Here is a 12,078-nt window from a genome sequence, read left to right as displayed (position 1 = left end):
AATGGAAAATTGGGAATATGAAACTTCTAATTTGGGAAATCATGAAATTTCTAAACTAGAAATTAGAAATTTCTAAACTAGAAATTAGAAATTTGAAAAAAGGATTTTCCAAATTAGAAAATTATCAAAATTGGATTTCCCAAATTAGCAAGTTATGATCTTTTCAATAATCCATTTTTGTCACATGCACACAAATCAGCGAGTTAACTCGTTCACAATGTTTTGAAGCATAAGATATGTTTTCCCTTCCCAATGTCCATCAAAATCAGTGAGTCAACTCACATGTTCATTTTATAAAAAAAAATCCAATTTGAAATTCCTATGCATACCAAAAATCAGTGAATTGGCTCACATGTCAATTTTATCAAAAAAATCGATTTCAATTTCCTATGCATATATGCTAATCAGTGAGTTAACTCAATATCTATTTTGTTAATAATCAATTTTGAAATTCCAATGTACATAGAAATCAGTGGGTTAACTCACGTGGCAACGATATTAAAAAGAAACCAATTTGAAAATTCCTATGCACACGCAAATCAGTGGGTCAACTCAATGTCTATTTATCACATGAAATCTCAACGCCACACTCGATGCCTCCTCCAAAACAGTGAGTCGACTTGTGTCACAATTTTATAAAAAAATTGATTTTAAATATCTTATGTGCACCAAAAAAAACAGCGAGTCAATTATATCCAGATTAGCGAATCAGTCCAATAGTGTCAAACCAATGAGTCAACTCAATAATATCAAAACCAATGAGCCCATTCACTTACTTGATATCTGAGAATTAATTCAATCAATCCATCAACACCAAAATCAACAAATTAATCCACCAATCTCCTTTCCAAATTGATTTGAGTTGTAATTTGCAATTCCATTCATTCAAACAATAATCAAATTATGTTAAAAAGGAGATTGGTAAATCATCAAATCAAGATCGTAATCCAATGGGCGCAATCATCTGCACATATCGCAAATCCGTTAAATAACACACACGAAAAAATGAGCAAATGAACCTCACCTTGCCTACGGAAAATCAGGCACCTTTATTGAGATAAAAAGAATGTGAAAGCGGTCTCCTAACTGTAGTAGCTGTTATGATTTCCTTCAGAGTCGCAGATGATTGAGAAAGCTCGAGAGAGGCATCAAAAGATTGGATTGCTGGAAGTTCGTGATGATATGAGTGTTGGTAACAATAGAACGCAAGTGACAAAAGATGGAATGAAGATAAGGGACTGGTTTTAATGGTGAAAAGGGCGAAGGGATTGTTGGCTACTTTGGGTGTTGAACAAAGAAGAACAGAATGCTATAGGCGCTGAACCAAGGAAGAAGGGAGAGTGGTTCAGTGTGATGGTGGGACTACTAGTTTCGGGCTGAGATGAGGCTACTAGTTTCTCTCCCTCTTTAACACCCCAACGTAGCAGCACCTTGCTGCCCTTTCTTCCTCGCCATAAAACCTGCAACCCCACAGAATAGACTGTTGGGGGAGTTGCTGAAGCAAAAGTTAGGCAGCAATGGTGCAAGGGTATTGAAGTAGGGGAAGAGAGGAATGAGTTGCAGGTTTTAATGGGGGATGGGATAATGGACAGCAGTAGGACGTCTTGGACTGAAGGGAATGAAGGAAAGAGAGAGAGAGTGTGTGTGTGGGGAGGCCGGTTGTTGCAGTAAGATGCAGAGAGGAGAAGGGATAAAAAAACGTTGGGCAGCAGGTTATATTGCAGATTCAGCTCAAGAAGATGAAGAATAGGAAAGGGTTGTCTAGCCAAGATGAGAGGTGGGTGAGGTAGATGGTGGTGGTGACTAAGATGGTGAGTGTAGATGCACGAAATGGCTCTACACTTTCCTTCTCTTTGAGCTCGGGAGGACCTGCAAAACAGCCCACTCCGACGATCAAGTTAGCCAAATTGATCAGTGTAATGTGCTTAGAGAAGAAGAATTTGAACCTCTTTTACTCATAGTTTTTTCCTTATATAGGTGTTCAACTTGATCGTTTTCTGTGCCACCCCTTGAGGTGACCTGGGGTAGTTAGCCTACTCTCTGACATGTCAGCTGCAGGAGTTGTTGCAACTGCCCTATCGCTTCTGAGAAAGTCAGGTTTGGTCTGACATGACGTGGGTGGTTAGAACTGGCTGTCTATTGCAGGCTTATCTGTCAGACCTGTCATACCGACCTACGAGCTGATGGCACAGCTCCGAGCTTGGAATACATGCATTCGTCGGGGGTGAATAAACCGAGCCACGACCTCAAATCATTAATCTTGGCCCCTGATCGAGCCTCGTGCCCGTGCTCAAGAATTTTCCCCCACAATACCCCCTCCCGAGGGCTCGGTCAGAATGATCGGGTACTCGGGAATATTAATAACAAAAATTGACACGTGGATGCCTCTCATTGGGTCTCAGTTAAGATTAATGATATCTTTATGGCGAAACGTTACTTAACCTTTTCATTTTTCGAGGGCGGCGGTCGGTCGGGCTGTTATCGTAGTGTGCGTCCTGCCTGTTGGTTTAAACGGTGCAATTATTGCACAGAGTACACGTGGCGTCCGGTTAATGGCTCGATTCTTGTGCGAATTTCGAACGGTCATATCGGGTCGTCCAACAATTAATGCCTCATCATTATGGGCTTAAAAGGCCCCAGCCGTTGATTTCGATCGCGCATCTCGAGGCTTCTCAGGCCTATAAATGTCCCATCCATTTTCCATTTTCATTTCCACCCTCATCTGCCTTGCCGTTACTCTGCCCAATCGTTCTCTCGCCACCCTTCAGTCTTTTTGGACGTTTTCTGATCGTGACTCCGCTACGCCGTCGCCGTGCCATCCTACCGACCGCTGTTCAGAGACCAGGAGTTTCCAACTTCTCTTTTAGAAAGACGCAGCGTAGAGGTAATCCGGTCAAGGTCCCTCATCTCTCCTCTGTCCATTCCCTTTCACCTTCTCTCTTCTAAATGGCCAAGGGGAAAACCTATTCCCCCGTTCGCCCTCCGCTGGGCACCGTCCTGGATACTTTCGGTGTCCCTAGTGGCGTGCGTCTGTCCTATGTGGACGAGACCTCTGTCCAGCGTGAATGCCCCCCAGGTACCTCGGTGGTATACTGGGGGGCAGCTGAAGGCTGGCCTTCGAGTTCCCCTTAGTAGGCTAACTCGAGAGGTCCTGAACTTCTTCAGGAGGGCTCCCGGCCAAATGAGTGGGAACTTCTTCCGTCTCATTCAAGCTTTCGAGCTAATGAATGAAAGGCTGGAAGAAGGTCTGCAACTCGGTCTAGCGGACATTAGGGCTCAGTTTGCCCTTAAAAAATGCCCGAGTAGACCGGGTTTCTTCTATCTTTCCAAGAGGAGAGGGAAGCCGTCCTTGATCGAGCTTCCCGACTCGGATAAGGAATGGTTCTTATTCCCTATTCAGCTGTCCGGGCAGTGGGAGAGTGCTCCCGGGGACGAGCTCCCTCCCTTGACGCACCATTCATTCAACCCTCATGGTGAGTCTCGCTCTGTTCTTATTATCCAGTTTTTTTTATAGTCTGTATTTACTAGGCTCCTGGGGCTAACTTTTCTCCGCTATGTCCGCAGGTCCTAGCAAGGACAAGTTCTCTGAGGAATCGGTGGTGATAACGCACTTGTTATCGAACCCCGACCTTTTCAGTCACGTTACCGAGCTTCTGCCACCAGCACTTCGCCCTTCATCCATGGCTCTCCAGTCCAAGCGTCCTCCACCAGTCCTGGGATCCGATTCCGAGGACGAGGCTACGGTAGTCGCGCCCACCCTACCTACCGAGGCCCCGAGGGTGGGTGGCTTTGCTTTCGAAGAAGAAGAAGAAGAAGATCACCGGCCTCTTCTTAAGAGGCTGAGGAGGGGGCCTCATCCTTCTAGGTCCCCAGCACCAGTGCCGGTGCTGCAACTACCTCTGCCTCCCGCCGCCGACGAAGCAGGCCATCCAGCCGAGCCATCGCACACGTCCTCGGCTGGATCGGCCCGAAGGGAGAATCAGCCTCTTCCTACCCCCTGGATGGTACGCCCATCAGTCAGGGGGAGGCCGGTGTCGGATAGGGACTCGGCCTTATCCGACCCGGCCGTAGCTAGGGCTATTTTCGATGCGTCCGTGCTTCCGCGGGACGTTGAAAAAGTACGCCGCAGTTTTGTTGGTGACTCAGCAAAATTCTGCAACGAGGCGTTCCGAGCTTTGGCTATGGTAAGCCTCTTACTTTACCTCGATATTATTTTTCTGCGTTCGTACACCTCTAACGCTTCTCTGTTTCTTCTTACTAGGCCCAACATGCCATGGCCAAACTTGTCGAGGCTAGCGACAACTCCGCGCAAGACCTCAAGGCGGCGGAGGGCCGCATAGCTCAGCTCCAGGCTGAGAGGGACATGGCTGCGGCCAGCTCCCAGAAGCTCCAACAAAGCTTGGATAGCGCACTATCCGAGCTGGAGCAAAATAAGGACCGCCTGGCTCTGGCAGAGGGGAAGATTTCCTCACTTGAGGAACTAGTCAAAGCGAAAGAGGCGGAGCAAGAGAGAGCTCTTCAAGACCAGCTCAACTCTCTCCAGGCCCAGCTTGACTCCTCGGAGGAGGCCTGGGAAGCGGCCTACAACAAATTGAAGGCCAAGCTGAGGAGAACCGAGGCGGCAGCAAAAAGGCCGGAGGTGATCCCAGAGGTGGCAGCGGCCGCGGTCCCCGAGCTTCCCGCCAATCATTCGACTGCTCCTGCCGAGAGTCAAGCCCCCGATGAAGCCGAAGTCGCGCCCGAAGTAGATACCTAGCTTTTCTCTTGTAGTCGTTCGTTTTTTATTTTTCTTGTTTTTGTTGGCACAATCTTGTAACTGTGTGTGTAATTCCGACATATATATATACATATATATTTTTCGTTGACTCTTGTGCTTCCCTTTTTGCTTTCTCTTCTTTCTTTCCTTTTTCTTTTACGTTAAGGCATACTGCTTAAAAAGAAGACAAACGAAATAACTTAGTATACTTAAGTCCTTAGGTTCGATCATAAGATTTTTCCATGGATTTGATGCTAGCAAAGAACTGGAGCTCCGATTCCGAACTAGACTCCATAGTTTATCTTGGCTCCCGTATAGGAGCTAAAGCTTTTCCTTCAAACCGACTCCTCAGTTGGGCTCGGCTCCTATGGAGGGCCGAGGCTTTTCCTTAGGCCAACTCCCCAGTTGGGCTTGGTCCCCGTGGTGGGACCAAGGCTTTCCTCCAGACCAACTCCTCAGTTGGGCTCGGCTCCTATGGAGGGGCCGAGGCTTTTCCTTAGACCAACTCCCCAGTTGGGCTTGGTCCCCGTGGTGGGACCAAGGCTTTTCCTTCAAACCAACTCCTCAGTTGGGCTCGGCTCCTATGCAGGCGAGGCCGAGGCTTTTCCTTAGGCCAACTCCCCAGTTGGGCTTGGTCCCCGTGGTGGGACCAAGGCTTTTCCTTCAAACCAACTCCTCAGTTGGGCTCGGCTCCTATGCAGGGGCCGAGGCTTTTCCTTAGACCAACTCCCCAGTTGGGCTTGGTCCCCGTGGTGGGACCAAGGCTTTTCCTTCAAACCAACTCCTCAGTTGGGCTCGGCTCCTATGCAGGGGCCGAGGCTTTTCCTTAGACCAACTCCCCGTTGGGCTTGGTCCCCGTGGTGGGACCAAGGCTTTTCCTTCAAACCAACTCCTCAGTTGGGCTCGGCTCCTGTGGAGGGGCCGAGGCTTTTCCTTAGACCAACTCCCCAGTTGGGCTTGGTCCCCGTGGTGGGACCAAGGCTTTTCCTTCAAACCAACTCCTCAGTTGGGCTCGGCTCCTGTGGAGGGGCCGAGGCTTTTCTTAGACCAACTCCCCAGTTGGGCTTGGTCCCCGTGGTGGGACCAAGGCTTTTCCTTCAAACCAACTCCTCAGTTGGGCTCGGCTCCTGTGGAGGGACCGAGGCTTTTCCTTAGACCAACTCCCCAGTTGGGCTTGGTCTCCGTGGTGGGACCAAGGCTTTTCCTTCAAACCAACTCCTCAGTTGGGCTCGGCTCCTGTGGAGGGGCCGAGGCTTTTCCTTAGATAGCAGGGCTGTTGAGCAAAGATGACTTTATTGATAATATTTCTTTAAATTGAATACATTCCATGGTGATTGAATTTCATCACTGGTCGGAGTCTCCAAGTAGTAAGCGCCGTTTTCCCCGACTTTTCGTACAATATATGGTCCTTCCCAGTTGCAGCCGAGCTTGCCACTATTAATTTCCTTGGTATTAGAAAATACCTTTCGTAACACCATATCTCCGACCTTGAACTCCCTGCAACGTACCTTCCGGTCATAAGATCTCTTCAAAACCTGTTGGTACCGTGCCAACCTCTCTATGACCCTTTCCCGCGTCTCATCCAACCAATCCAAATTCCGAGCCACCATTTCGTCGTTGAATCTGTCTCGGCCACCAGTGTCCTTGTTGTAGGAATCTGTATCTCGGTGGGAATGACAGCTTCTGTTCCATAGGCTAGTGCGAACGGAGTGAAACCTGTCGCCCTTCTTGCCGTGGTCCGGTATGCCCATAAGACGCTGTGTAGCTCGTCTACCCATCTTCCCTTGTGTTCCTCCAGCTTCTTCTTCAAGTTCGCGAGGATTGTCTTGTTTGATGCCTCAGCTTGGCCATTTCCCTGTGGATATCTTGGCGACGATTGCAGAGAACGGATTCCGTATTCCTTGAAGTACGACTGCACGCGATTGCCCTTGAACTGAGTTCCATTGTCAGAGATTAGTGCATAAGGGATCCCGAACCGCGTTATGATGTGCTCCCACGTGAATTTGATAACTTCTTCCTCCCGAATCCGTGTATGTAAGGGGAACAGCTTCAACCCACTTAGTAAAGTAATCCGTGGCTACTAGGATGAATAACTTGCCCCCCTTTCCCCGAGGAAGAGGTCCCACGCACAATCCATTCCCCATATCGAGAACGGCGAGGGTGATTTCATAGGATGGAGTTCACTGGCTGGCTGCAGATGCATGGGAGCATGTTTTTGGCATTGATCACAGGTCCTCACATACCTCTTACAGTCTTCCTGCATCCTTAGCCAGAAATAGCCCTGATTGATAACCTTATTGGCGAGGCGACCGTCTCCCGAATGATTGCCGCAGATCCCCTCGTGGATTTCCGCCATTATGAGCTCGGACTCTTGCTTATAAGACATCTGAGGAGTGGTCCCCCGAAGGACATCCTATACAGTTCTTCCCCAACAAGAGTATATTTCCCGATCTGCCGAAGCAACTTTCTGGCTTCCCCTCTGTCTACGGGCAGAACCTTTGTGCGCAGATACTGAGTGAATTCTTCAATCCATCCTGGCGTTCTTTCGGCCTGCGCGCACTCCCTCTCCTCATGTTCGATGCTTGCTCTAGGCAAGGTATTCCACTGGTAAAGATCGTCCCTCCGTCTCTCCTAACATTGAGGCAATGTAAGCCAACGAGTCCGCATGCCTGTCTCATCCCTGGGTATCTGGCATATCTCCACTTGGTCGAACTTCTCAATCTCCCGTTTAACTGAGACCAGGTATTTCGCCATGCGTTCGTCTTTTGCTTCAAATTTCCCGTTACACTGGTTTGCTATAAGTTGGGAGTCGGTACATAGTTTACCCGGCCGATTTTCAACTCCCTTGCCATTCTCAGCCCGTGGATAACTGCCTCGTACTCGGCTTCATTATTTGATGCCCCATACCCGAGTTTGATTACCTTTTCCAACCTATCATTGCTCGGTGTTACAATTACTATTCCCACCCCCGAGCCTGAGTAGTTTGACGATCCATCGACAAAAATTCTCCATCCTACCTGCTTGTCCCACAGCTCCACTTCTTCCGTCCCTTCATCTTCGTTCTCCAACTCTTCCCAGTTCGGATCCTCAACCGGGAAATCCGCAAGGAAATCTGCCAATACCTGCCCCTTTATCGCTGTCCGGGACTCAAATTGTAAGTCGTACTCTCCGAGGATTACAGCCCACCTCGCCATCCTCCTTGACTTTTCGGATCTGTGCATCATCTCTTTCAGCGGGGTGTCCGTCACAACCCATATGCGGTGGGAAAGGAAGTAGGGCCTGAGCTTGTGTGCCGAGTAAACGAGCGACAATCCCACCTTCTCCGTCCTGGTGTATTTAACCTCCGATACACCCAACGTTTTGCTAACGTAATAAATAGGATATTCCCGCCCCATTTCAACTTTAAAGAGAACGGAGCTTACCGATGATGGACTAGTCGCCAGATAAATCCCCAGCTCCTCTCCTTCTTCCGAAGAGCTAAGGATCGGTGGCTGCCCCAAATACCTCTTTAGGTCGCTAAAGGCTACCTCGCACTCCGTACTCCATGCAAAATTCTTCTCCTTCTGTAATAACGCGAAGAGCGGGCGGCATCGATCGGATACCCTGGAGATAAACCTGTTTAGCGCAGCTATTCTCCCTGCCAACTTCTGCACCTGCTTTTGGTTAGCGGGGCTCGGCATCTCTACCAATGCCCGGATCTGGTCTGGGTTTGCCTCAATCCCTCTCCTGGTGATAACGTGCCCGAGGAATTTCCCAGAGGAAACGGCGAAGACACACTTCTTCGGATTCAACTTCATTTTGAAACTCCTCAGCCGATCAAATGTTTGCTTAAGGTCTGCCAGATGGTCTCCCGCTCTCTTGCTTTTTACCAACAGATCGTCGATATATACCTCCACAATCTTCCCGATCAATCCTTCGAACATTTTTGTCACGAGTCTTTGGTAGGTTGCCCCGGCATTTCTCAAACCGAACGGCATGACTTTAAAACAAAACAGCCCTTGCTCGGTAATGAATGATGTCCGTTCCTGGTCTTCCACTGCTAGGGGGATCTGGTTATACCCCGAATATCCGTCCATAAACGACATTCTCTCATGTCCAGCAGTGGCATCGACCAACCTATCAATCCTTGGCAGCGGGAAGCTATCCTTTGGGCACGCCTTATTCAGGTTCGTGAAGTCGATGCACACTCTCACCCTTCCATCCTTCTTCGGCACTGCTACTATGTTCGCTATCCATTCTGGGTACTTTACTTCCCTGATAAACCCGGCCTTCAAAAGCTTTTCGATTTCCTCATTCACCCCCTGCCTGAGGCGCGGCGACAGCCTCCGTGGCTTCTGCCTAATAGGTCGGAAGCTTTCATCAACATTTAATCTATGGCACGCCACCGACGGGTCTATCCCAGGCATGTCCTCCAATGACCATGCGAATACATCCTTGTTTGCCCTCAGAAGTTGGAGTAGCGCTGCCCTCTCCTCCTGCAACATCGTGGTACCAACACTAACTATCTGTCCTCCATCGCCCCTGAGATCCACGGCTTCGACTTCCTCAACTGTTACTCGCTGCTCGCGCAGCGGCTGCTTCTGTAATTGCTACGAAGATTCATTAACAGTTGGAGTTACCTTTCTCTTCTTCGGTGGTACGGCCTCGGGGCCTCGGTCTTGCTTCAAGGCCAGGTGAAAACACCTCTGCGCCATCTCCTGATCTCCCCTGATTTCCATTATTCCTTCCTTACCCGGGAAACGAATAACTTGATGATAGGTTGACGGGACTGCTTTCATTTCGTGTATCCATCTCCGGCCCAAGATCGCGTTATAAGCCGAGTCTGCATTTATTACCACAAATCTTGTCATTACCACTTTAGACTCTGCTGAGATCGGGAGTGTGATTTCTCCTACCGAGCTGCTAGCGGCGCCGTTGAACCCATAGACGAGGGTCGGCGTTGGCTCCAAACTTCCTGAAACCCCCATTCTCTTAGCCGCGCTTAGGAAGAGAATGTCCACCGCGCTCCCCGAATCCACGAGTATTCTTCGGAGCTCGACGTTTCCCACTGGAAGCGCGATTACTAACGCGTCCTGATGGGGCCCTGTCGTCCCCCTTAGGTCACTTTCTGTGAATACGATTGCCCGGGGATCTGCTCCGTGGTTTGTCGTTCCAACTACCCGTACTCCTGACGCCACACTGTTAACCCCGACCATATGTCGGATCTTTTTTACCTTCTCTCGAATCTCCCGCCTGGACGGCACTTCGGCCCCTAATAATCCTGTAATGGTATGAACTATCCTGCGCTCTTCCGCCTCTCGACGCCCTCCTTTAGCTGGCCTTCTTTGCTCGGGCTTTCGCTCAGCCCTCTCGGTAGTCTCCCCACTTCTCCTTCCTCCCACGGAAACATAACCTTTGAGCTTCCCTGCTTCGATCATATCTTGGATGATATGGCGCAGCCTGTAGCAGTCCTCAGTAGGGTGATCCTCAGCCTCATGATACTCGCAGAATGGCTTTCCGGGTTTTCCCTTATACCCCCATGGCGGCTGAACGAAATCGGGCTCCCTCCTTATGTGCCTCAGTATTACGGATAGTTTTTCGTTGAGCGGGATATACACTCGACCTCTTTTCCACCACGACTGCTCGTTCGAATCTCTCCGCCTTTTCTTACTTCCTTCCACTCCGGGGTGGGTCGGTACCTTTGAAATGTCTACTCCTCCTTCGCTGTTAGCCACTGTCTGGGTGCTTCTCCTTCTGCCCTTCACAGATTCTTCCACCAGGATGTACTTTTCCACCTTCGCATACAAATCTTCTAGACGAGTAGGATCAGACTTGATCAAGGACTCATGCAACCGTGTTCCCGGGATTACCGCAGCGATGCACGCCGCGCATGCTGTGGCCTCGTCCATGCCCTCTACGTCCAGGGCTCTCGTTCGAAAACGGGTTACGAACGACCTAATACTCTCTCCGGGCTCCTGTCGAAGGTTAAATAGAGTATTAACTCCGACCTTCTTTCTTCGCAGGTGCACGAACTGCCCAACGAACGTTTCTTCCAGCTCGGAAAAGTTCGTAATGGACCCAGCTGGTAAGGCCTGGAACCACATCATGGCCCCGAGCCTCAAGGTTGACGGAAACAGCTTACAGAGCAACGGATCATCATTTTGGTACAGCACCATTTGACTTCTGTAGTGCAGTATATGGTCCATGGGATCTCGCGTCCCGTCGTAAGTTTCAAACTTTGGCATGTGGAACGACCTGGGTGGTTCTGACTTCATTATCGCCTGCGAGAATGGTGTCCCTTTGAGTTCCCGAATTGCGTTCCGTACCTTTTGCGCGGGATCCTTTCCTCGCGCGAATTCCTCATCCCTCCTTTTGAGCATCTCCTCCACTTCCTTCCTCGTCATGGTTTCTTTAACTTCGGAGCTTCCCTGCTGCGTTTTTACTGCTGCTGAATCTTCAGTCCAATCTACCTCCGTTCTTGCCGCTCGAACAGGATGGTCGCTACTCTGCTCTGCCCCTGGGCCTTCCTCAGTCTCCGCACGCTCGCCTAACCTTTGCCTGAGCTCTTCGTTTTCCTTTCTTATTTTCACTATCTCATCATTTTGTTTCTCCAACCCCCTGCGCATTTCCTCTCTCATCTCTGTGAGTAAGTTGTACATTGCTAGCATTGGATCCGGCGCATTTGGGGGCGAGTCTGCTGGTAGTGGATTTGATGGCTCTCCACGATTTTCGCCTCTAGCTCTTCCCATATTGGTCGTTTTTCTCCTTGTAAGTTTCCCACAGACGGCGCCAAATTGTAGATGCACGAAATGGCTCTACACTTTCCTTCTCTTTGAGCTCGGGGGGACCTGCAAAACAGCCCACTCCGACGATCAAGTTAGCCAAATTGATCAGTGTAATGTGCTTAGAGAAGAAGAATTCGAACCTCTTTTACTCATAGTTTCTTCCTTATATAGGTGTTCAACTTGATCATTTTCTGTGCCACCCCTTGAGGTGACCTGGGGTAGTTAGCCTACTCTCTGACATGTCAGCTGCAGGAGTTGTTGCAACTGCCCTATCGCTTCTGAGAAAGTCAGGTTTGGTCTGACATGACGTGGGTGGTTAGAACTGGTTGTCTATTGCAGGCTTATCTGTCAGACCTGTCATACCGACCTACGAGCTGATGGCACAGCTCCGAGCTTGGAATACATGCATTCGTCGGGGGTGAATAAACCGAGCCACGACCTCAAATCATTAATCTTGGCCCCTGATCGAGCCTCGTGCCCGTGCTCAAGAATTTTCCCCCACAGTGAGATTGCTATAAATTATGGTACGAAGAAGATGATGGAGGAGACTAATGAGGT

General features: G+C 49.5%; 1 protein-coding gene across 1 annotated transcript; it reads right to left on the bottom strand.

Annotated features, from left to right (window-relative positions):
- Positions 1-7,111: 7,111 nt before the first annotated feature.
- On the bottom strand, positions 7,112-11,484 carry LOC147396214 (uncharacterized). Its single transcript, XM_086450075.1, has 4 exons — positions 11,393-11,484; positions 9,376-11,293; positions 7,582-9,330; positions 7,112-7,387 (listed from the first exon to the last, which is right to left on the bottom strand). Exons 1-4 carry the CDS (start codon positions 11,482-11,484, stop codon positions 7,112-7,114), a joined length of 4,035 nt encoding a protein of 1,344 aa, XP_086306201.1.
- Positions 11,485-12,078: the final 594 nt, after the last annotated feature.

This window comes from Akebia trifoliata, chromosome 8 (assembly GCF_017979445.1).
Source record: "Akebia trifoliata isolate Shusen 1 chromosome 8, ASM1797944v1, whole genome shotgun sequence".
In the NCBI taxonomy this organism is placed as follows: domain Eukaryota; kingdom Viridiplantae; phylum Streptophyta; class Magnoliopsida; order Ranunculales; family Lardizabalaceae; genus Akebia; species Akebia trifoliata.
The sequence above is the reverse complement of the archived record's forward strand: the minus strand, read 5'-3'. Positions and strand labels throughout refer to the sequence as shown.

Coding starts and splice junctions, on each gene's coding strand:
- LOC147396214 (XM_086450075.1), bottom strand. CDS start 11,484: ATGGGAAGAGCTAGAGGCGAAAATCGTGGAGAGCCATCAAATCCACTA. Junction 9,331..9,375: donor TACCACCGAAGAAGAGAAAG/GTAACTCCAACT, acceptor TTACAGAAGCAG/CCGCTGCGCGAGCAGCGAGT. Junction 7,388..7,581: donor GGGAGTTGAAAATCGGCCGG/GTAAACTATGTA, acceptor CCTCAATGTTAG/GAGAGACGGAGGGACGATCT.